We start from the raw sequence: 24,935 nt of genomic DNA, 5'->3' as shown, positions 1-24,935 counted from the left end.
GGAAACATTCGACGTTAATGAGATTGGTCGATATTTAACACGTTGATCCCCCTCTCCTCCCTTATAAAGGGGACTATATGGGCATGTTTTAGTTGTGTGGGTACCCTCCCCTCTGACAAAGACCGATTCATTAAATATTTAAAAATTGAAGCGATGATTAGTGATGTGCATCTAATGAATTGTGCCGTTACACCGTTAGGTCCTGGAGATCTTGAAGATGTCAGGGTTTCGAAAGCTTCGACGACTTCTTTCGTCAATCAATACGTCTTTTAGAAATGAATTGTTGTCGCCCAAACAGGGGTCGTTCAGCACATGTCCAGTCGGAGTTGAAAGGACCGACAAAAATTGACCGCCAAGGCTATTAGCTACATCGGTCGCATTGGAGACTTCTTCTCTATTCGGCAATCTATTTGGTTCTGTCAGGGTAATGGCCTTTCGCTTCGAGTTGGCATATACGTAAAAAGCTTTCGGTTTAGATTTAACTTCGTGAACTACTTTCTTCTCACTCTGTATCTGAACCTTTTCAAACGAGTTTTTCAAAAGAACATCTATGGCTTCAATTTTTTTGCAGATATGTTGCGATATGAACGAATGATCATCAAATGATTTCAATCTTAACACTCATTCCTTGCAATTTTTTTGCCTGTATGTTGGTACAATGGTTTGATTTTCTTTGTTTGACAAGATAGGTAAAATTTACTTGGGCACATACGTCTTTGAATGAAGATATCAGCAGATTCATGGCGTCGTCAATGTTAGATTCAAGTTTCATTTTGGGAATTAGGTCAAGATTGGCTAAGCTTAAATTTATCAGGGGCCAGTGTTCTTCATGGAACCAATACTTTGCTAGTCCAGATGCCCATTTACGACGTCCTTCGTGTTGGGCTAATAACAATGGTGGAATATAAAAAAAAGATTTTGGCGTCTATTAGGATGGGAAATTGCCTCTCTTGCCTCATTGCAACATTATTCCTTGCATTATTTAACAAATACGTATGTATGTTCAATTCTCGAGTATGCTTCCTCTATTTGGTGCCCTGAGTTACAATATTTCATTCATTTTCATTCGAGAAGAATGACGGGTCTGGCCTCAGAAAGTATGTGGGTGTGGGTTATGTGAAACGCCTACATCTTCGGAGGGACGGAGGTACAAATGAAAACCAGGAATCTTTATTCTGTGGATAAAATCCTCCTCCTAGTTAGTGTTGCCAAACTTCCAGCGCAGTTGGAGGCAAATTTCGTCCTCAAACGTAGCCATTTAGCTCCCATTTGAATGTAAAAGCAGCCACTTGGAGGCCTCTATTGCTAAAATTTATTTTCATTAATTGAAACATGCTAAAGTCAGTTTGTTTAACTTTAGTCCAGTAAAATACTCAAGTTCAAATTCAGCAAGTCCGGCAAAAAGTCAGAAAATTGAAGAACTCGCTAGAGTCTAAAAGTCAAATCTAGTGGGCTGGACTTTGGTCTGACTCTGTGTGCCTTAAAAAAGCCAGCCTTTTATGTAAAATTCCTAATAAGTAGAAATTTAAACTCTACTCAAAAGTAACTCATATATTTTCACCAATGCCTTTTTGGTAAATGTGTGGATTGAAAAAAGATTATCAATTGTCCGTTTTAGATATACTAATACGTTAATATTTATGTACATGTACTTTTTTGCCTATTTTATATTTCTTTTCTTAATTGTCAGTGTAAGTTCCTCCATTTATTTTTTTCATAACTATTTTTCTAAACTACATTTTTTTTGGAAAGTTGTGGGACTAAGTATTTTACCAAAGGCCAATATAAATTTTGGAGGCCACATTTTTTCTTGTGGCCATTGAGTTTCAAAATTAGACACTTTTGGAATTTTTGGCCTCCGTGGAGGTCACCAGGCAATGTCCTGTTCTACCGTGGGGCGAGTCCGGTAAAAGTCTGACTCATTCAAGTTCTTTGATTTTTTGACGTTTTGCCAAGTCTGGACTGTAGTCTGGAAGCAAATTTGAGTCTTTTACTCTGGTAAGGTCTTGCAAAAAGACGCATCTTTCGAAATTCTAAGTAAAAATAAACAATTTTGTCCCACAACAACCTCTGTCTTGTTCCAAACATTTTATAAAACGCGTCAAACGTGCCTTTTTAAACGTTCACCTATGGATTAAAATGTATTGACTTCTTACTAATGACCCAACATAGTGAAAAATGTTCATTGAGTTTTGAAAGTAGCCCCTTGTAGGCCAAATCAAGGGCGGGAGGCCAGATAATTGTCCTTGTGGCCATTGAATTTCAAAAGTAGGCACTTGGTGGCCAATTCAAGGGTTGGAGGCCTTTTTTTTCGCGTGGCTATTGAGTTTCAAATATAGCCACTTGTAGAACTGGATTACGGAGAAATTGGCTGGACTAGAATCCTTTTAAAGGGACTCGAGTCGAGACTGGACAAGAAAACTTACTCATTTTTACCTAGAATTTCGCAAGACGAGTCTTTTTGTTAGAACTGACTGTTGGAAAAGATTTGAGTCTTTTGCCGTGCTCGAGTCCGGGAAAAAGTAAAAAAATCAGCGGACTCGTATGAGTCGGACTTTTGCCGGATTCGCCCCAACACTCCATGTTCAGACCATAAGGAGACGCTTTGGAGCCAGGAATCCACAACTTGAGCGTTTCTGTGCTTTGTGGCAAAATTATTCACAACTCACCATGACGCAAGCTTATTTCTTAAAATCTTGTTCACGGCCAACCTTCAGTATTTTTAATTACATATTTCGAACAACCCTGCTTATCACAGTGCCCAAGACCTAAAAATGGATAAACGTTATTCTCCACCGAATAGTTGGCGGTGCTCATTTTTAGATTTGTGGCCCAATGTTAAAAGGTTTAGATAGAGACTTTAAGGGTTATCAATATCTTGTTAGGTTAGGTTAGGTTTGATTAGGTCAGGTTAAGATTAAAAAAAAAAGTAGCACCGCCAACTGATCGGTGGAGAGCAACGTTTATGCTGCCAGCCCATACCATTTTTTTCTAGGTTGAGACGATAAGTACATTGGCTCTTGCGCGTATTTTGGTGGGATCATGTCCTGACAAATCGGAACTGAACGCGACACGATCGAGTCAAATCGTAGACAAGAACAAGGCCACGCCATTGAACTGATTATCTGCGTCCATCTACCCGATCGATGGAACCCGGTAAGTCTGCTGGTGACTATTTTCAGGTTGGACTTGACCCGAACCATTTCTGGCCAGTTTAATATGTGATATGACATCTTCTCAGACTCATTTTGAGGTCAGGGATAACGTTGGGCACGCGAAAAAGCCCGGAGGTATTTTTTTTAATGTGTGACTCTGGTGGGCAGAGGGACTGAATGCATTCTAGAGATGGATCCGGATTTTGTATTGAGCAGTTTGAACATGTGAGGATTATGGTAGAAATATTGCAAATGATTTGGATGGAAGGCAATGTGTTGTCTGGGAATAATGGAATGTATATGGTCGTCATGTCACTCATTTCCTCTTTCAAATATGATTCACTGTAACATGCCTTGGATTTCTTGAAAAAAACACATCCCATCAATCGAGTCCGGGTCATTTATAGACCTGGGGCAAGTCCGGACTCATTGAGTCCGAATGCACTCGAGTCTTTAACTCGAATTTGAATAACTAGGCCGGATTCAAAGGGCAAAAATTAGTCTTTTTGCTACTACAACTAACTCGAGTCCAAGCAAGAATCAATTCCGGACTTGGCGAGTTCGGGCAAAAAGTCCAAAATATTTCTATACCCAAAAAGTGTCGGTCATCACTAGTAACACTAGCGTAATAAATGGATCATTAATGGAAAGAGAGCCAGCCACATTCTTCACCTGATGGATGTGGAGTGATGATTGAATGTCCAATGAATGTCATGTTTGACCCAGGGTCATCCGTTTGAATACGGGTACTCCCTTCTCTCGTCCTTCAGCTGCTGCTAGACTAAAACAAAATCTTCCCTCCCTCTCTGCCCTCCTCCCCTCCTCCCCTACTCTCCTTCACGTTTCTTGCCTCCCTCTTTCCTCTTATTTTCGGGTATCAGACGTGTCTTGGAGCTCAGGGGACCCACGAGATAGATGGCTCATTCGCCGCCGTCTTTGGGCGTGTCGGTGAGCTCGTCGTCCATGTCGTGGGACACGTCCGATGAGGAATGGTCGAAATCCCGTAAACTAACGGCTCCGACCTTATCAACCCGGGGGCGACCCCGAAAAAAATCCGGCTCCGGCTCCCAGGCCGAGATCCCGCCCACCCGTGTCACGCCCAGTCGTCGGGCTAAGATGAAGACCACTAGGAAACCGATCTCGCCACCCTCTGACTCGCCGCCCATCCAAGTCAAATTCAAGCTCTGTGCCCCACCCTCGGTCACCCCCAACCCCCCGGATGGTTCGCCGGTCAGAGCCCCGCCCGCTCCACCACGAGTTCGAATCCAGCCCGGGAAACGCCCAAGGCCACCCCGAGCCGGCTCAGATTTTGCCCAAAGTTTGGCTTTGGCTCGTCCGACTTATTATGAGAAGCACCCGGAATTAGCCTCGCAAATTCATACCCTTTTCCGGCAAAAATTAGCCCGCGTGGATCGCGTAACCATGGTATTTTCAAAGAAGTCGGTCTCAGTTATCCCGATGATTTTAAAAAGAGATCTAAACCCCTCCTGCCTAATGTCATCCCACTATTACCAAACAATTTTTGAATGTATTCTTTTCTCTGCTTGTTTGAATTTTTTTTTTATGATTTTAAGGTAAGGTTGACACCGAAAACTTAGTTCGAGTTATTCCCCACCAAAACAGAGATTGTGTAGGGCTGGGGTGAAAACATGATGAAAATATTTGGATAATGATCAGTAAAATGGATTACATTTTAATTTAATAGAAAGCGAGATCAATATCATTTGTTGATTTCTTGAACTTTGATTCAATATGGAATTCTTTCTTGTATGATCGCTCAAGAGCGATTAAAATGGTATCAATTGAAGATTGTGTAAATTTGGAATGAGGTTTATAACTTGAAATGGATCTGTCCAATTAGTTCCTATTTTGTTGTTGCAGAACCACGTCAGCGACAAGTTTCGTAGTTTTGATCGAACCTCGTTTCAAACTGGGGTGCTAACCCATGACGCGGCTGAAGAGGAGGACCTGCCCATCCAGAAAAATGACTACATCCCGGAATTATCGGTGGAGCAAAAAATCTTTCAGCTCCTCGATGGTATGTGCAATCTTCGTGTTCAATAGGCTATCTTTCAAAGCGTGCATTGTACTGCCGTGAGATAAAACCCAAGTAGATTAGCATCAGATGGCAATTTCCAACAAGTGTTTTATTTCAATATTGGACGGCTTGGAATAGACAAAAGTGGCATCGTCGGCCATAATTGTAATTGATGAATCAAGTCCATGGATAAATACAACTAACCCCAACTCTCCTTCATTGGCAGATTCAACAGTAGTAACAAGCCATTAACACCCATCTGTGATGTTTCAGTGCTCCATCAACTGCCCCAAGGTCCGCCCCTCTTGAGTGGCTACCCGCAGTGCGGTCAAGGGCGCAAGAACAAATTCGTGTCCGCCGAGCTGCTCGAGTGTCAAGTCCGCTCTCAATGCATGCCCGACATCCTCGACCCCGCGGCCACGCCCAATCGTTCCAACAGTCCTTGTCCAGCCAACCCATCATTCCATTCCGCCAATGAGAGCCAAGGCGAAGCCGAGGATTTGAATACCGATTGCTCGTCCGAGACGGAGCTTGAACCTTGTCACAACAATAACAAGAGCGACGACATGCCAGTCAGACGTATTTCCTCGAGTAGGAAGCGCTCGGCCACGCCCAATAAACCAGCCCAGGCAGGTTCGAGCCAAATGGTTAGCCCTCGGGAATTGATAGTGGTCGTCCGTCGAGAAGAGGTGGAGCAATATCGGTCCGAATTAGATCGATCTCCGCGAGGATCCCTAAGTTTGAGCCAATCCAAGGATGACGAGGATCCCATTCAGTCCTCGAGTCTGAACCAAGGCAACCAAGAGTATCTCGAGCTCGCCGTGCCCAACCTCTTTGACACGCCCAAAATAACGAGTACTCCCAAGGGGTCCGAGGACATGAGTGATCAGCCAGTGGTCCACCAGGGTCCAAGCCAGAAAATGGAAGCCATCGTGTCTTTAACTCGGGGATCATCCAGTTCTTCGTCGACATCGTCGTTGGTGTCCTCGTCGACCAAAAAGAGGAAGGATCGATCTCATAGCAGCCACTCCAAATCAGAATCCCGTGAAGTCAACACGACCAAATCGGCCTCAAAGATTGCCAAACCTTCCATGTCTAACGAACAGCCTGCGAAACCCCCTTTAATGAGGGTGGAAGTGCCCTTCGAGAAGTCGTCGTACAAGATCCCAAAGAAGATACCTGCTACGAACACGTCCAAATCCACGAATAAGACCACGTCATCTTCCACTACTGGGAATCAAGCCAAGAAAAAACCGGGTGGACGTTTAGTGGAGTCTCCCTTCTTGGCAAGTCTCTTCGAGAACTCGCCCAAGCCCAAGTCCAAACTTAATCGATCCTCTTCGTCTCAAAATCGAGGCCCAAAACTCCCCAAAAAGGCTACTCCCATTGCCACTCCCATTGCCACTCCCACTTCCACTCCCACTTCCACTCCCACTCCCACTTCCACTCCCACTCCCGATGCCGTTCCTGCTCAACCTGAAATTCGAGCAGAGTCAATTGCAGCTTCCCAAGATAAGAAAGCATCGCCCCAAGAGAGTTCAGAGGTGCCAAACCCAGGACTCAAAAAATCAACGCAAGCGATACGGAGTTCCGAATCGGATCAGAATGTGAAGAGGAAGCGATTAAGTTTGAAAGACTATCAAAGCAAGAAGGCCAAAAGAAGCCCAATCCAACAGCCCAGTCCAGCCTTGGAAGAAGGTGAGATGCCCGATAGTGATGACGAGATTTCGATCGTTGGTTTGGTCGTGAAAAGAGGTCGCGACAAAGTGATACAGCCCAAATCGATCTCCCCTCCCTTGTCCTCCTCACGAGAACCCTCGATTAGCCCCTCAAGTGGTAGTGCATCTTCATCGGACAAGCTCTTGATTGACGAGGATAAAACAGCCACGCCCTCGCCCACGCCCACGTTATCGGAAGGAAATCCACGAACGGGTAAAAGAAGGGTGATCACTCGTGAAGATGATGAGATGACACACCCTCTTCGAGTTTCTCCGTCCATGGAAATTGACCGTGGACCAAGACGGAAGAAGGAGGTCACCTCAAGTGAAGAACTCATTTCCACTAGGAACCTTCAGGGGGAGGAGACAGACAAAATGGAGGGAAAAGACAAACCCGCCCCCGAAGAGGACGAAGACGAAGAGGAAGCCGTTCAGCTGGAATTGGACTCTGCGGACAGGTTGGATCTGGACGAATCCGAAGACTTGACACCCGTTGTTCAATCCATATCCGGAGACAGACAAAAAAATATGGCGCCCCCGAAAGAGTCGTCGAGCACCACAACACCGCCCGCCAATGTTTGGGACAAAATTCCAAGTAAAGAGAATTCGCAAGAGGTATGTTGACCATATTTTTCCACGTGTTTGCCTTCAATCACGTCTTTCATTGTTATGTTGCAGTTCATCGATGCGATGCCTCCAAGTCTGAAAGCGCTTTTCATGGCCCTCTATTCACGGCGATTGTGTTTCAAGCAATTGGAATTCGGTGTCTGCCAAAAACGTCAAGACCTAGAAGCTCACATGCGGAACAAGCAGTTCCAGTCGCAAATCTTGGGGGCCGCCCCGCCCAAGCTCCGCTGTTGTTTGAACCATGATATCACCTTCGAAGATTTCAAGACGTTCCTCCTGCTCATTTGCGAGTCCACCGAGGACCAGTTACCTCTGATGCTCCGCCCAAGAACGCACAATCGCTTCACCCGAATCATGGGCGTATTCAACGCCAACAAGCATTGGATCAATGTTCATTTCATCCTCGAGGTTATGGCCATCGTCATCAGGTCAGCCAAATTGGCCGTCGAGCCCAATTTCGAGTTCTGCATTGTGATTGAGACGATCGTGAATGATCTGGACCACTTCCAGAAGATCTTTGAGTTCCCCGACCAACATCCTCCCCCGGTGCTGGCCGGATTGAAGACCTCCATTGAGCGACTGTTCAACCAGATTCTGGACCTGGTGGCCACCTTGGTTCAGTTCAATGAGCATCATCGAGGATCCAACGAGGTGCTGAAGTTGAACGCTACTCTCGATAAGGTGTTCGCTCACTCGAGCGTCTGGGGATTGGTGTTGAGTACCCAATCGTTCTCGACCATGTTCCACTTCTTTTGCAAGTACGAGAAGGCGTTCCAAAAGCCCTTGAACGTTCTCTATCATTTCGCTTTCCTGCCTGGTTTCCAAGTCGAGAGTCGAGACCTGGACTTGTTCCTGAGGAAGTTTGTCAACGATCTCGATTTGACGGCACTGCAATTCGCTCTCGTTCCAATCGTGTTGATCCTTCCAGCAGAACAGTTCCGGGAGCTCTTTACGCAGTTCTCATCGGTCAAATCTCTTTTGCGACGCACCGTGGAACCCACTCATCAAGTTCCGTGTGCCGCTATTTTCGATAGAATCCGGGCTGAACAGCTCACCGATTTGATTCCGCACATTCCCGATGTGGAAGAGTTCGTAGACACTTCCGCTCTAGACGAGCTCTCTGTTCTTCTGGATGATCCGACACGGCGTTTCCAATTGCTGAACGTGCTCGATCAGCGCCTTCTATCGCCATTCAGATTGAGGGGATTCTTTCTGGACCTGATCAAACTCTTTTGCGAGAAGGAAGATCCCAAGGAGGTCGACGGCATTTTCTCGGATTTCGCGGAAATGTTCTTCAAGAACCCCTTCCGACCCCCGATCGCTCTGCACTTCCTGGCTCAACTCCGGAATACGCTCGTGATTCATTTGTACACCTTGTTGAATGATGCTTCTCCCGAGGATCGATTCCGTTCTTTGGAACATCTCTACTTGATCTCGTCCATGAGCCCGGAGCGATTGGTGATCCCGGGGTTTCAAATCTGGTCCATTCCAAGCTTGTACGATCCCACGTCTGTGGGTTTCGATTGCCTGCTGAAACCATCGAAGCCGTTCGAAACGCTTCGAGCGGGTGTCATGTTGTTGTTGTGGAAACGTTGTGATCAGTTAGCATTGACAATTTTCCACAAGGATGCTTCTGATATCACCTTGCAAGCGCCCAAATGTGAACGCATGGATCTGGCCAGGTGAGTTTCTCCTCTGATGAAAATATCATGATTCACGGTTTACAATTAGAGAGTTTAAACTTCATACCGTATTGAAGTCGAAGTCAATAAATGGTCGACTATTTCAAATGTGTTCTGGAACCATTTGGGGTTTTTATTGAGAGGGTCGATCTATCCCATCTTGCTGTTACCTCTGCCAGAACAGTGTAGCTCAAAAAGGTGTGAACGGACGAGTTTATTTTCTCAATTTTTGTTCTTTCAGTGAGATTCTTCGGCTCAAGATGGCCTTGTATCGGTTGGATGGGGGATTGGCCTTGAATAACGGTGTTTTAGAGGGTGTGTTGGTCTTGTTCCGAGAACACATTCTGCCTTTCATGACCGAGAAGCGTGTAAATGCCATTCAGTGTGTGGAGGACTCAAACAACTTCCTCACATTTTGGTTGTCCCACTGTCAGGTCAAAGCCAATCGGGATTCCCTCCAAGTGAGTAGTTAAAAACACATCTATCAAACCTGCAACGCATTATATTTCCATAAGCTGCAAGGAAGTGGTATTGTTTTCGAGTAAAGTTGTGCATCCTCGAAAAATTAACGACTCATCCTCAAATACTATGGCATACTCTATCTTTGAACAGAATTTACACATTTACGAGGACATAGCAGATGCTGATAAGTTCAAGCTAAAACCACCAAAATGTTGTTAGAACTACCAAACAAATTTCATGTTTTTTTCATTGTTTTAAGCACAACTCTACGTCTCCTTGGTTTAATTTTTGGCTCAAAATCTGAAACTTCAAAACAAACATTCTTGACGAAAGTCACAACATATTGTTTATTGATTCGTTTCTGATCTATGATGTTCTCTTAACTCAGGCCACGATCTTGCCTTTGTGCCGGCAATACCGCACCAAGTTGACCCTATGGGAGGCTACCATGCGATCTTTGGTTCACACCCTTGAGATGCAGGGCTTCTCAGAAGAGGCAGATCAGTTCTATTCTCGAGCACGCGATCTCAACTACTACGTCAATCAATCATCATTGGATGACTGCTTCGCCTTCCCGTTCAACATATCGCCTCACGAACTCACAGTCATCCTTCGATGCTTTTTCAAATGTCTCCTAGATGAGAATCTCCTCTACGATCCAAGTAAGTTATCCAACACATTGAATCGACCCACACTTGGAAACTCGCCACCACTCTCAATGGGATTGTGGTTTTTTTTTCTTCTTCAGGAGTTCTGGAGGATTTGATCCACAAGAATGATCCTTCTAATTGGGCCCGATATCGAATCGCCATCACTTATGTGCCTTCTGGATGTTCGGCCACGGGTCTGCCTTTCTTGGACGTTCACGCCAATACGACCCCAGAAATGGGTCGGCGACGATTGAGGCAAGCTCTCAAATCTCTGAAGCCCCCAATTGAAACGGATCAAAATGGCGAGTCCTTCAACCCCAGGTCCTTGATATGCCACCTTGTCAGAATGTCCCAGTCATCGTGAAACTTAATGGATCACAATTTTGAGCAAGGAAAGTGTCAGAATACTGTGTTAATATGTGCTAATAGAAATTCCATTTTTATGTCCAAAAGATACGAGATGTGAACGACTTGTGTTGTTGTGTTTTAAGAAATTACAACCCGAGGAGCTGGGAAACCTCGTCCTTACTCTGTTCAATGTCGCTCGAGATCTGACTTTGGTATTCCATGTGAAGGCGCTGCAATTGCGGATTGGACGCAATCACCTTCAATGCGAATTTGAGCAATTTCCTCTTCTCCACGTCCAGGATTTTGGGCTCCCACGTGGTGCTCGTGCCAGCAGGATTTCCACCCGGACCCAACAAATCGTCGAAGAGATTTCGGAGACGGTCAGTGTTCTCCAATTTAGACAGGTGGAGCACTTCCCTCACAAGCCAATAGCGATATTCCTCGGGGGATCGCAGAAATAAAGCGGCCATCTTTTGGGATTCGCAGAACGAAATGTTGGCCTTCACTTGGATCTCCACGCCCACCTCGTCCACGTGAGCCGGAGTGGGCGTGAGGGCGTTGATCACAGCCAGGGGCGTCTTATTGGGCTTGTCTTGGTCTAAATGCGGCACATGACAGGAATAGGATGAGATCGATTGGAGGCCTTGCCGAGAACTGCCCACTCGAACCCAAGATCCGAGATCACGCGAAAAGATGAAGGCTGACCCAGCCTTGCTCACAATCACGGGCTGCTCATTGTCCGAGAAGGTCAGTTTACTGATGGAATTGGCCGTCCGGCCTTCGAGAATGGAGGCGAGACATTCGTTGCGAAACTCGACCCTCAATCCGGTTTCCGACACTTTCCACAAGAACATTTTGGCGGCACAGGTCACTATGGCGAAGAGATTCTTGGACGTGGCAGACAAGAGGGTTCCACCCGGAACCATGATGGGCGGAGCCATTCGCGTGCCAAAGGCCGAAAACAGATTGATGGATTGATCCTCGCACGAGATGATCAGGAGGGTGTGCGAGAACTCCATGGCGCAAATGGCCGAGGGTAGTAGGATTTCCCATTCTTTGTGGTCGAATTCCCCTCGGACATAATTGAGCGTACCCGATGGGACAGTGTGGACGTGGTTCTCTACGTACACAATGTATTTCTCGCCGTTCATATCGAAGTGAAACGTTTGCTTCTTGTCAAGCTTCTTCCTAGGCAGGAGGATGGATTTCACGGGCACGCCCGTCTCCGGAGAACAATCGCCCATTTGACTGTCGGAAGGCGTGGCCAAGGCACTAAACTCCGTATCTTCTCGATGAGGGACACACTCGGTCCTGGATGAGATTCGAGCTCGTTTTTTGAGACGAGCCGAAGTCTCGTCAGAAGGTGCCTCAGTCTCCGGAAAGTTCTTACCGCGTTTCAAATTCATCAGTTCAGGACGGTCTCGGGTTTTTTTGGAGGGTTCGAGTTTTCGAGCCGGGGGACTCACGGTCGGTTCGGGTTGAGAAGAATTGGTTTTAGGGGGCTCCTTGGGCGGTTCATCTTCGTCCGAAGAGTCTACAATGGGTCGACTGGGCTTCCGCCTGACCTGCATGACATTGACGGGCGGTTCGTTATCGTCCGAAGGGTCATTCGTCTTCGAGGGAACCGCAGACTCTTCCGTCTTGCTGGCATCTGGGCCCTTTGGCCCCGGCCCCGGTGAGGATTTAGATTTAGGGACGAGCACATTGGTATGATCCGAGTCCTCGGACTTGTCCGGACTCACATTGGGTTTGACAATATCCTCACGTTTCTCGATCTCGATCTTGGACTTTTGTTGGGTCGAGAAACTGCCGAATTGCCCGGATCCAAATGGCTGGGATTGCTCCAGAGTTTCGGCCGATGGCGGCGGGATGAAGATGGGCGTGATCCGACGCTTCCCGTCCACGGTTCGAGCCTCGATCTGCTTGTCCATGGGACCTCGGGGCTTGACCGGCGTTTTAGGCAGCTCCTTGTTGCTAGTTGAGACGGCCGAGAGGTTGGATTGCTGCTTGAGCAGAAGCTCGGGATTCTCGACGAACACACTGCCATTGGTGGGCTTTTTTCGGACGAGGGTCTGTCCGAATTGTTTGCCGTACTGAACGGACATGAGCTGAGCCACTCGATCCTCGGGGACAGGGGTGCCGATTTCGTCATTTTTGAAGATGGCCGCGGCCACCGATCCGTCCATGGAGCAGGCCAAGAGCACTTTCCCGTCTTTGCTCCAGGATAAATCGAGCACGGATTGGTCAAAGATGTCACCAATTACACAGAGAGGTCGTTTCAAGTTGGTACACCACACCGAGAAGCTCCGATCTCGCGATCCCAAGGCCGCCATGACAAACATCTCGGTCTTACCATTCTTCTTGGTCTTTTCAAAGATCTTACCGTTGAATCGCACACACGAGATGGCCTTCTTGTGGCCCACAAAGTCCTTATGGGCCGTCCATTTCTTGCCTCGCTCGATGATTTGAGCGGTGGGCCCGCCGCCATTCATGGCGTGGGCCGAGACAATCATGGTGCCATCTGGCGACCAACCCGGTCTAAGAACGTGCGTGGTGGCACCGCATTCTTTGAAAGGCTCTTTGATGACCGTCTCCTGTTTCCAGTCACTTAATCGCCATACGCGCAAACTCCGGTCATCAGATTGACTGGCCAGATATTTGCCCACCGGGTCGAACACCACCCCCTTGACCAAGCCCGTGTGGCCTTTCAAACGGACCAAGGACTCGGAGAGGTCCTCGCCATTCCAAACGATGATCTGCAAAGTGAGTGGCAACAAGTCATCAGGCATTGATCGGTGGTCATTGGGCGAGACAACAGAGCCATCTTACCGTGTTATCCACGCTGGCAGTGGCTAAGAGCGCGTCCCGCGGGGCCCAAGCTAGATCCAAGATGTCCCCGTCATGACTGCGCAGAGTGTGAACCAAGCGCCAACTTTCCACATTGACTCGATCTGACAGGAGGAAAGCAAAGTTTAAAAAATAAATAAATAAGGTTGAGCTATTGATACGGCATTGGAAATGCCATGGCGATCAAAATGAGGGTCAGCCTGGATCGCATGGTCTTTGAACTGAGAATGTCTAAATACGTGTTTCATATTTTCAACGCATGTCCGTATGTATGTGAAATGGAATACGCGGGAATCCAGATTATTCTGAACAATATAGTCCTCCTCTCTTTTTTTGTACGGCTCCTCCGTTGTTCAATTGATTGCTTTCTAATCTTACTAGGACATTGATCCTATCTTTTAGCAAGTTTTAGATCAACTTTCTTGATCAGCCCTCCATTCCAGAACTAGTCAATTCGGCCAACGTGATGTCGTGGGTGGATCAGAAATTAAATGTATATGGAGTTAACTTCGACTTGCCACTTTTCCATATTCAATTGATATGTGAAATTGATGTGACCAAAAGCGGTCACACCTTATGCATGCACATAAGACGTTGAGCATCCAAAGCTCCTCCCAAAACCTGACCTCAGACACTTCGACCTCATGCCCATTGGCTTGCCCGTGCCTGCCAGATGGGGTGGACCCAATTTTCATTCCGGAATTCGGTATACTTACTGGCCTCGCCGAAGATGGCCCCGCCCCCGCCGTAAGGGGATTTCTTCCAGATCATGACCAATTTGTCGTCGCCGCCCGAGGCCAATAAATGGCCCGAATGCGACCATCGCAAGCAATTGACACACCCCAAGTGATGGTCCATCTGGGTCAGGAGTTTGGGGATGCTGGGATCCTCGGCTGCGGCCTGACTCAACACGGGCCGCAGGTTCCAGATAGAGATGCGGCCCGAGTCTTTGCCCTGTCCGCCCGTGGCAAAGCGGCTACCATCCGGATGGACATCGATACTGAAAATGGGGTACGTCTCGTCCGAGATCCAATGCGGCTTGAGCAATTGCATGGCGCACACCCGTCACCCGTGGAATTTGAGGCACACACCCAGTGGTCACAGATGCCCTGGGCGGGCGGTGGGTGGGTCGGGCTTGGGCCGATGGAGAGCCAGATAATCCAGCAGAAACAGAGAAACAGAGAGATAAAGAGAGAGAGGGATAGAAATACGGCCTTTTTCCAGTTTTTCGAGTTATCCCATCCAAGTTAGAGTAGAGATCCAAGTCGCCAATTTGTATTTTCAAAACAAATAGCAGGGTGACCATTTGTGATCGATTGGAATATAGATATATGGCCAGTACCAGGGCTGTTGATAACATTGAAATGATCTTCTTCCTCAAGGTTTGTCCTTTCTCCCCCTTATTTTCTCTTGTTAGGGATTGCTGTCGTTTTTCCTGGCTTGGGCTTGAAAAGCCAAGCATAAAAAATGCCAATTTTTCTCCGAATTTGCTTCCAAATGATCCGTTTCAGCACTGGTGCACCTGAACTTGGACGATGAATTTGGCCTGAATCGCTTGAATATCCTGCATTTGGCATACTCTGACTGACTGCATTCATAATCGAAACGTTTGAGCGGTTTGAGCCCATATATTGAAAGTGTGAGGCTAGTTGCAGTGCCTGTGGTTCGCGGTCAGTCAGAGATACTTTTCTCAGCAGCCAACCTGAATCCCATCAGCTTCGTACGTTTTCCCGTACGATAACACTAGTCAACCATTGAAAAGAAACCAAAGAAGGGTGAAACAAGTTTGTTCTTTTGCTTCACCACATCTTTCATGAGCACATGGTGGTTATAAAAGCCTTATCAAGTTTCTGGATGAAGCAATAACACAAGCACAAGATACAAATCAGATTTTATGGCTTGACGGAATTCTAAATCAGATTTAAATGTAAGATGTGCATACCTACAAACATTGCTGAAAAAACATAATTTTCAAAAAACCTTTTTTCTATTTTAAAGCACAAAAACTTCTATACAGAGTAATACCCAGATTTAGGGCTATCCAATATTTAAAAATTGAGGTTTTGAGCAAGTTTTGTTGTAGAGTTTATAAAAAAGCTTGAGGTAGAAGCGAGGCTACTTTCTCCCATTGATGTGTGCGCCCTCTAACGTCAGCAACCACTCGCAAAACGGCAAACATGTGCATGCTATGACATTGGGTAAACGTTAATCTCCACCGATCAGTTGGCGGTGGCACTTTTTTTTTAAACTTAAACTAACCTAATCAAACCTAACCTAACCTTACCTAACCTAACCCAACCTAACATAACACGATATTAATAACCCTTAAAGTCTTTCTCTAAACATTTTAACATTTGGCCACAAATTCAAAATTGAGCACAGCCAACTAATCGGTGGAGAATAATGTTTATCTATGACATTGGACAGGACGTCAAGCTCTTGATTTGGCTTGCTCTGTGATGGGGCTGTCTCCCATGGAATAATCAGTCTCGACATATCCACACACACACACACACATACATTAGAAGGCCTGAAAAGACCCAACGATCGATTCACCCAAGACTGACTGACACTGGGGCTTCCTCCGATCTGGGTGGTTGAGCAGCATGTCCTTGAGCCAGTCCCTCGATGATTGGCTCAAGCCCACCGACGAGGATGTGGACGGCTCAGGGGTGGTGGGTGTGGACGATCCCATGGGTGGCATCCCGGATCTGCCCGATTTGGGATTGGGCTCCCTCTCAGCCGAGGACATGAAATGGGTGGACCTCGAGTTTCTGGACCTGGCCTCGGGACCGTTCGCCAATCCGGATCATCACAAGAATAAGAACAAGAGCAATCCCACCTTAGGGTATGAAGCATTTCTTTCGTTCAACGTTGTCCCCTTGGGCCCCGCATCTATCTTTGTTCCACTTGACAGGAAAGGGATCGTCCCAAGGGATTCCATTTGGAGGCGTTTCACATGATAGATGGGCTGGCGATGATCCCAGTTTGAGAGCTGGTTTTTAAATTGACCATTGCATGGCAGGATATGTTGTTATTGATGGCACCATCATTTGATTCTATTTCTCCTTTGTCCCGGTCGGCAGGTACAACTTTCCGGACATCTTCTTCGATTCGACCACGTCCACGAGTTTGTTTCACAATTCGTTCAGCGGGACGCAGGATGACGCCTTTAAGGACCCTTCCTTGGACATTTTGGCCGATCTGTTTCCCTCCAACGAGCCCGAAGACGACCCCGACGAGGCCAATCGTGGCGCGCTCCGCGCCCGATCGCCCACCCAAGCCGAGGAGGACGAAGCCACCGACCAATTGCTCTCGGATATCGTCTTGGAGGCTTCCAAATCGGATCCCAGAGCCCATGAGAATCGGGTCGATGGGGATGAGGCTGCGGAGCGGGGGGCCAAGACCACCGGAGGGGAAGATGAGGGCATCTATACCGTGCCCATCGAGGTCTTGCAGATCATCTCCGAGAAGTTTGATCCCAAGCTGGTCGAAGCCTTGGCCAAAGACGTATCGGAGGTGCGCGCACCCGTCAAAAGGATGAAAGCTTTTGTTCAGACGTCCGTCGAGAAGCCGCCCGCCCAGGCCTTGGCTCAGGTGGTTCTCAAGACAGATCCGGTGCACAATAAGACACGGATTACCATTTTGCCTGTGAAGGCGGACCAAGGGCCGAAACAATCGTTCGAAGTGAGCACATCGGATCGCGCCTCGGCCGTCAGAATGCTACGGTCCTTGCATTTGGAACAGTTGGGCGTGTTTAAGAACTTTTGGCCGTCTTCGACTTCTCGCCCGTCAACGCAGGACCAATCTCGGACCGATTCTAAAGCCACCGCGTTGTTCAAAGATAAACCTATGGCCTCATTGCGATCCTTGGCCCATCACGGGATCCAGATGTCGGATTTTTCATACCGCAATGGACCCGATGGTCAGAAGCATTGGCTTTGTCCGGAGAAAGATTGCGACAAGGCGTTCGATCGTCCAGCCAAGCTCAAAATCCACATCTTCGGCCATCGTGGCGTGCGTCCTTTTCCGTGCCAAGCTCCGGATTGCCATCGGGCTTTTGCCACGGCCGCCAAATTGCAAAGGCACACAAGCTCACATAAAAAGGAGAAACATTTCGCCTGCAAACTGGAAGGTTGTGCGTCCACCTTCTCCACTATATACACACTAAAAGCGCATCTGCGCCTTCACGAGGAGAGCCTCAAGTTCACTTGCCCGCATTGCAACAAACGCTTCGACTCGGATCGAGCCTACCAGGCCCATTTGAAGAGGCACAATCCGAACTTGGGGATCCTGAAATGTTCCTCGTGTTCCAAGGAGTTCCTCAGTCATCATGCATTGACACAACACGCACCGTGTCTCGCTTCAGGTCAGCCAGAGATTCGGTGCTCAGTCCCAGAATGTGGGCGTCAGTTCAAGACCTTTTCATTACTCAAGACTCACAACCTCATTCACACGGGTGAACGACCCCATGGTTGCGAGTTTCCAGGATGTGCTTGGACCTTTCGTACCATCTCCAAGCTCCGGCGTCATGAGAAGAAGCATCGCGACATCCGGAACCACGTGTGTTCCATTTGTCAGAAGGCGTTTTTGCGGGCCGAGCATCTCAAGGCCCATGCGTCAATTCACTTGGACGTGAAAAATGCATCCGTGTGCCCCTTCAATGGGTGCAGTGTCAAATTTGCCGATCAAGCCTCTCTCATCAGTCATATCCAGGAGCATGGCGGTGATTCGACTGACCCAACCCATCGCCCTTCAAAACTGGTCACAGTGGATGAATCGGCCATAACCGTCAAGAAGCCTCACGGGAAGCCCATCATATTGTCTACATCTTATGGTTTTGGTAACTCTGTGCCATCTTAAGTTAAAAAATAAACTTTATTTAAAAATCAACTACATGTATACCGAAATTGACCTCAATCCCTATTCACCCAACGACGAAAGCATGACAAAATCAACAGAGTCCACCTCTCTCTCTTCAATCAAGTTCATAGCTAAGCCCATGGCTACGCCCAAGACGTGCTTACACGTGACGTAGAGACCCTTTCGCCAGACTAGATACTGCCAAGACTCACAGGGACAGTAATTCGTGCCCGGATAAATCACATAAGATAAGCCTGAGGTGCTCCAAACTTGCCACAAAAATGGATGCGAATCCCGTCCATCATTGGCTGATCTGGGTGTAACCCGGACAATCCTAGAGCGCCGCCCAAAAAGTAGCTCATCAGGGTGATTGGCGGCCACCCGTCTGCGAATGGCCAAAGTGTCCAACATGTCCAAGGTCGAGCTCAACAAAGGGTAGGTGAAGAAACTGGCCAAACGTAACAGCAATTGTGGGCTTAAAGACTCTTGATCCGAGTATTCATCTTTCACTTCGCCCAAAAGAGCCTGAATAACGGGAGCTTCGAAGCAATTGATGGCCATTGTGAGGTGGGAAGCGCCTTCCACGGTCCTCGTGCCTGGGTGGGTCAGCCGGCCTTTTATTCCCGATCCAGTCGTGGCATTTACGTATCTTTCCTGGACAAAGACTTTCCTCCACGGATTTTAAGAGCGCGCAATCCCTCTTTGTTCTGAACCAGCAACCTGTGAATAGACATTTTCAACTTGGCATCATCTGTTTATGAAGTTGTCGCCACCTGCCGTTAAAAGGGCTGCTTTCTTCAGAAATGACTTGTTACAAGAGAAAATTCGGCGTGATTTTGACTTGATCTTTGTGAAGTCACCTACATAAGAATCAGGGTTAGTTTCAACTTTCAAACTCACAGTTTCTTTGTCAAATGAAAATTGCCATAAAGAATGTGACTGTTTCGTGAAGAGCAAGAATTCTTCATTTAACCTCTTGCTTCAGAGCATCATCTGCTCTTTTGAACATATTTCCTGCGAGATGGCAGCCTCGTATGCATTTCGAAAGTCAATTAAAATGGACTAAATTTTTTTTTTTCAAGGAAGAAGGACCTGGAAATAAAAGTTTTGCCCAAAATATTTTTCAGGTCTTGATAAACGATTTTTTTCCTTCCATAGTTCTTTGTTAAAGAATTGTATTACATTTTTAGTCAGTTCATCCCTCAAATGAATAGTGACTCCAATTGCCAACAAATGTTTTGATTGAAACCATTTAATAATACACCAAGTAGGATGGACATCTTTCTAAAACGTTGACAGAATCATAAATCAGAGAAAAGTGTTAATGAGTTGTCTGAAATCGCGCTTGAGGACGGAGGTAAGAGCCTTTCTCTGATTGTCCATGATCACCTCGCCCATCGAATTGACAACAGAATTAGCCGCCGACCCCCACGCCCCTCCACCCATCAAGTTTTCGAAATCGAAAGAAATCGACTCGTGGCTCAAACTCAGCTCCAGATCCTTAACCGTAAATTCCTTCCCATCACGCGTTGAGTCCTTCCCCACGGTCAGACATAAAACACTGGAAGCTGTAAGGCCACCAATAGTAATGGTAAAATTGCCCGCCCCATCGACGGGTATCACGAACAAGGCTGACCCGGTCACGTTATAGCGTCCACGGAGGACGAGATTGGTTTGAACGCGAACAAAAACCTGGATTCACATAGAGGAATGGGTTAGTACTACTGTGTAGTTAAGACCAGTTGTGGCGACACAACCTGAACTCACTTTGATATCTTTCAAACCAAAGTGTCTAATAACTCGCAAATACGTCAATTGGAGGTTACGCAATCCATAGGCATTGATTCGAGTGGCCGAGAGCGAGATATCGAAGAGCGAGCTCGATTCGTGTAGATTTACGATATCCGCCAGACCGATGGGGTCGGGAAATATCTCCATTTTCCCCTGACGAGCCTGGTCCATCAAATTGTCAAACACTCGCCGAGTGGTGTTTTCCAAAAGGACATCTCGAAATGCCCGACGATTGCTGGCGGTTGCGTTGACCGCTTCTTCAATGGAACGAGACCCTTTCAAGGGCTCATTTATCCGATTCCCAAGTACTGGTAGAACTTCCAATAACGCTAGTGAAGCGACGATTAAGACGAGCCCGATGTCAAGTCGCATTATCTCTTGATCGGAATGTCGGCCACCGAAAGACACGCTTTGAAAGACAATGGACATCCGATACGTGTCTCAAGATTAAAAAAGAAAAAAAGCATTCTTTGAACACGAGGTCGAAATACTATTTGACTAGAATGGATTTTGTATTTCAGAATCATAGAATTATAAAGCGATGGGTAAATGGCACAAGGGACAGTTCTGTCTCATAGTGATTTCTTGCTCATACGCCCGATGCTTGCAATTCTCACATTGCCATGCCGATGTAAGATCCATGATGGGTCGACCCGTCACAATGCAAATGGGGAATTTCGTCTGACACGAAGGACACGCGTTCAACCTGAAATTGCAACGACATAACGGTTGAATTCACGGCTTAAGTATCCATACAGCCGTATTTTGGTGCTGTCGAACTTACCAATCGGGAATCATTGTTTCGCAACTCGCGCATTCCGATCGATTGCTTCGTGAATCTTTGGGTGCTTGCTTGATGAATATGTCCATGGCCAACTCTTGATAAGCCTCTCTTTGCTCATTGGTGAGCTCCTCTAAAGATTCCAACTTGATAAAGGCCTTAGAGCAAGTGCCAAACGCGCGATTGGCACACGAGGCCAAGGCCAAAATTGAGTAGATGTCCTCTGCATTGAGCACGTCCTCATAATCGCGGAGATTTAGCGCCGTTTTCATGGCCGCATCTACAAAGCCTTCATAAAGTTGCCTTTGGCACAGCATGAAGAAATGAAATGCCTCGGCTCCTCGCCAAGCCTCATCCACTACCAATGTCTGACCCAACGAGGTCCCATCACCCATGAGACCCATAAGAGCGCTACTCCGGTTGCCCTTCTTCTCTTTATCAATGCGTCGGAGACTTCCGAGATGCTCGTCCACCATGAACGCGGACAGAACGTACAGCTTCTTGATTCGCAAGGGACTGGACCGTTTGAGAGTCTCCTCCTTGGCTAAATCGTTCAAGAGGCGAGCCGCTTCCAAGAAATGATTGGCTTTGCGGTAAAGCTCTATGGCCTGAATGATTTTGTTCTCGTCCAGGAGATGTTGGGCGTATTTAGCCAGAAGCGAAGAGATCTGGGTGGGTTGATTGAACTTGGTGGCCAATTCCACAGCCTCATGCCATTGGTTCAAATGAATGCAAGTGTTGACCGCTTCGGGGACATTGTTGGCCTATTGAATAGAGATGAGGATGCGTAGGCCAAAAAATATATATATAATTATTATGTTATCAAATATATTCAATCCGTCTCACCTTGACGAAAGCTTCCACGGCCTGCTTGCCCATGCCCACGGCAGCAAACATATTGCCCATTTTGCTCAGCAAAGGATCATTAGGTTGAATGTCGTCCATGACATTCTCCAAGCTGCTGAAATCTTCCAACGCATGATAGCATTGGACCAGGCGTGTGACATTTCTGGACTTTTCAAAGAACTGCACGGCTTCGTCGTAGTTGTGTCGCTCGACAAAGTACTCGCCAATGTTATTCCACGCCTCCTCCATCTCCGAATCGTTCCCGCCAGAGCCAGTTTTGACCAATTGCAGCACTCTGAACCAATCGCCGAGGCGTTTCCTAAGACTGATGGCCAGATCTCGGCGATCCACGTCCATGAAAATCTTTTCAGCATCGTCATAGCGGCTGAACCATGCCGCAACTTCAGCCTTTTGGATTTTAGTGTCTTGAATGTTCTGTAATTTCTTGACGAATTGGATCCCGGGGTAGTCCTTACATCTGACATACGCCGATTCAGCTGTGGTCAGGTCCAATTGTTCGATAGCGGCCTCGGCAAGGAGTCTCCAAAGTCTGGGATGAGGATTCTCGTCGATGAAGCTCATGGCATCTTTCATTCCCACTTTTTCGAGAAGGTCCCTGGTATCACGAAGAGATTTGACCTCAAGATCCAGAATGTAATCGTCAATGGGGTTCTCGGGATCCCTCAAAATCTCGTCTAAGAGAGCTGCCCGGATTTCCAGGTCCTTGAAGCTACAAATGTATCCGGCCGAGAGGATCGGCTCTTCGGGTTCCATGTTTCGGAAAATGTACATCCGAGTTTTCTCCATCATGGCAAACAGATCGGGGTTGTCATCCGCCCATTTCATGTCCCACACATCTTTCCGCTCCATTTTCATGAGTCCACTATCACTGGATGATCCATCGAGTTTGATGAAAAGCAAGAGACCTGTGACACCAATCACGGATACGGTCCTAAAAAGAGAATGATGTCAAAAAAGAGATTGACATCGGTACTGCCAAATGTAATGGAACAGATAACGAGATCGTACGTCGAGTTGCTGTTGATGGCCATCTTGTACGGTTTTGTGTTCACATTGTAGCGATTGGTCAACGTGATGCTAGGCAAAGAGTACAACTGGATCAATCCGGACTCTCTGCCAATCAATAGGATCTTCTCCGAGGCCGCCAAGGAGCAGATCGGGTCATTCGTAGCCTTACTCGAGTATGTATTGCCATTTAGTCCAACACCTCCCGTGGGTGTGTCATCCACGTGATAGACCTGCTCCTTCCGATTAGCGCTACGATTGGGCTTGGATCCCACCTGTGTCCAAGTTTGGGCGGTTCTGAAGTACCACACATAGAAATGATCCTTCGAGGCGGCAAAAACTGTCGTGGGAGTCATGCAAACCGAGGATGGTTCCATGGAAATGAGCTTCGTGTCGACCGTGGTTCCCAAAGCATTGCACAAAGTCAGACTGTAGCTTTGATCGTGGTCATCTCCTAACGTGATGGCCAACACGCAGTGATCCGATGATGACGAGATGGCATTTAACCTATTAACGTGTCGCGTATTTTTCTGAAAATTCATTTGAGGCGTTAGTAAATCTTCCCCCTGTGACCTTATCATTATGATCCAATGATGATGACCCACTTCGCCAGTGCGATTGTTCCAAAACGTGATGTCCGTTTCCGTTTTATCGGGCTTGGAGTAGGTGTAGACGACGGTGTTGGCAAAATAGGCCCACTTGTAATCCGGACGAATGTTGGCGAAATAGATGAACGAATCCACGGCCAAAGCAATTCTGAGGGATCCGCCTTCCCAAGCACACGCCGATATCTGCCTCCCGGGGACCTTCAGGGTGCGCAATAACTCCCCGAAGGGTGAATAGAACTGAACCACATTCGCCTCTTTCTCGTGGCTGGTGGTATCACTGAGAACGCCGGCAATGGCCAGAATGGAACCATCATGATTCCACTGACAGCCCACTGTGGTCAAACCAGTATCCAAAAGAACCGGATCTGAAACAGCAGGATCTATGATTAGAAGGCTCATAATACAAGTCTAGCTTAATTTGAAGTCGACTTACTCTCGTCACTCTCGCTCTTCATGATTTGTACCCGCCCATTTTCATAGCAAACCATCAGAGAGGGGGCGTCCAATTCGACTAGGCCGTGCTTGCCATCGTACCATTGCAAAGAAATGATCCGTGCCACTTGAGAGGTATTGGTCAGACATTGGATGTTCATCTTGGACTGCAGAACAAACAGCCATTTCACTACAATACATTATAAGCACATGTCGGGGTATCTTACCACGAAGCTACCCATGCCATCATAGATGTGGATCTCCCCAGTGGCCATGGAAAAGAGGAGCAATCGCGAATCGGGCGACCAGCACACTCCCGAAAGCATCACATTCTTGAGCTCCTTGCCCCAGATGCGGTTGCCGTCGACTGATCCGACGATTACGGCTCCGTCCTCGTAGACGATGCAAATCTTCTGTCCATCCGCATTCCAGGCCATGCCTTTGACCACGGATTTGTTGCGATTGTTGATCATCTCCTCATACCAACTGCCCTTGTAGAGCATCCACACGATGATCAAGCCATATTGGTCACTTGAGGTCAGCTTTTGGTGACTCTCGTTCCAACCCACCACTTGAATTTGCCCATTGTGACCCTCCAGTGTTTGATTCATGGACAAGTTGGAAGGTGCAGCGAGGCCTTTGACTTTGCCATCTCGACCAGCCTCGAGTTTGAGGACCTTCAGGAGACCATCATCCCCGCCACAGGCTATGTAGCCTTGGTCCTTGTTCCAGCCAATGCATTTGAGTTTGGTGTTATTCGGGATGGCGATCTACGAATCCAGAGGTATTAGAGAGCTAGTTAGCACCCTCACCAAATATAGATTATTTAATCATTTCTCAAACTGACCTTTTTACTTAGATATATGAACATTTTCCCCCGATGAGCAAGGCACTTAAACACATTGACCAACAAGCAACATTATTGCGGCGAGTGGAATGTTCAAGCTAGTTCAAGCCATCAGTTCCTTACGCACACATACACACATCATGATGAGGCAGGTACATTCTGTGAACTCATGCTCGCCTCTCTTTTGGTCATGACAGGTACAATGCGGATGCTA

At 47.2% G+C, this 24,935-nt stretch overlaps 6 protein-coding genes across 7 annotated transcripts; 2 read left to right on the top strand and 4 right to left on the bottom strand.

Moving 5' to 3' along the window:
- The first annotated feature begins 3,012 nt into the window (after nt 1-3,012).
- On the top strand, nt 3,013-10,786 carry LOC131888469 (uncharacterized). Of its 2 annotated transcripts, none has more exons than XM_059237331.1 (7): nt 3,013-3,156; nt 5,037-5,193; nt 5,467-7,526; nt 7,590-9,220; nt 9,462-9,681; nt 10,071-10,344; nt 10,431-10,786. In XM_059237331.1, exons 3-7 carry the CDS (start codon nt 5,586-5,588, stop codon nt 10,694-10,696), a joined length of 4,332 nt encoding a protein of 1,443 aa, XP_059093314.1. In that variant the 5' UTR covers nt 3,013-3,156; nt 5,037-5,193; nt 5,467-5,585; the 3' UTR covers nt 10,697-10,786. The 2 variants fall into 2 exon arrangements, with proteins under 2 accessions (XP_059093314.1, XP_059093313.1); XM_059237330.1 differs by lacking the exon at nt 3,013-3,156 and adding an exon at nt 3,935-4,580.
- On the bottom strand, nt 10,749-14,820 carry LOC131888472 (protein HIRA-like). Its single transcript, XM_059237336.1, has 3 exons — nt 14,244-14,820; nt 13,510-13,631; nt 10,749-13,436 (listed from the first exon to the last, which is right to left on the bottom strand). The coding sequence occupies exons 1-3, from the start codon at nt 14,578-14,580 to the stop codon at nt 10,827-10,829; spliced, it is 3,069 nt and encodes a 1,022-aa protein (XP_059093319.1). The 5' UTR covers nt 14,581-14,820; the 3' UTR covers nt 10,749-10,826.
- A 1,175-nt stretch (nt 14,821-15,995) lies between these two features.
- On the top strand, nt 15,996-18,420 carry LOC131888473 (zinc finger protein 135-like). The gene is made up of 2 exons (XM_059237337.1): nt 15,996-16,375; nt 16,614-18,420. The coding sequence occupies exons 1-2, from the start codon at nt 16,134-16,136 to the stop codon at nt 18,388-18,390; spliced, it is 2,019 nt and encodes a 672-aa protein (XP_059093320.1). The 5' UTR covers nt 15,996-16,133; the 3' UTR covers nt 18,391-18,420.
- On the bottom strand, nt 18,387-19,100 carry LOC131888475 (zinc finger SWIM domain-containing protein 7-like). Its single transcript, XM_059237339.1, has one exon. It carries the CDS (start codon nt 18,949-18,951, stop codon nt 18,451-18,453), a length of 501 nt encoding a protein of 166 aa, XP_059093322.1. The 5' UTR covers nt 18,952-19,100; the 3' UTR covers nt 18,387-18,450.
- Nucleotides 19,101-19,626: 526 nt separating this feature from the next.
- On the bottom strand, nt 19,627-20,604 carry LOC131888474 (uncharacterized). Its single transcript, XM_059237338.1, has 2 exons — nt 20,158-20,604; nt 19,627-20,082 (listed from the first exon to the last, which is right to left on the bottom strand). Exons 1-2 carry the CDS (start codon nt 20,551-20,553, stop codon nt 19,699-19,701), a joined length of 780 nt encoding a protein of 259 aa, XP_059093321.1. The 5' UTR covers nt 20,554-20,604; the 3' UTR covers nt 19,627-19,698.
- A 65-nt stretch (nt 20,605-20,669) lies between these two features.
- Nucleotides 20,670-24,873, bottom strand: LOC131888471 (WD repeat-containing protein 35-like). Its single transcript, XM_059237333.1, has 8 exons — nt 24,722-24,873; nt 24,102-24,644; nt 23,876-24,041; nt 23,440-23,807; nt 22,838-23,364; nt 21,809-22,760; nt 20,966-21,726; nt 20,670-20,887 (listed from the first exon to the last, which is right to left on the bottom strand). Exons 1-8 carry the CDS (start codon nt 24,743-24,745, stop codon nt 20,713-20,715), a joined length of 3,516 nt encoding a protein of 1,171 aa, XP_059093316.1. The 5' UTR covers nt 24,746-24,873; the 3' UTR covers nt 20,670-20,712.
- Nucleotides 24,874-24,935: the final 62 nt, after the last annotated feature.

Source organism: Tigriopus californicus, chromosome 10 (genome assembly GCF_007210705.1).
Source record: "Tigriopus californicus strain San Diego chromosome 10, Tcal_SD_v2.1, whole genome shotgun sequence".
NCBI lineage: Eukaryota > Metazoa > Arthropoda > Copepoda > Harpacticoida > Harpacticidae > Tigriopus > Tigriopus californicus.
The sequence above is the reverse complement of the archived record's forward strand: the minus strand, read 5'-3'. Positions and strand labels throughout refer to the sequence as shown.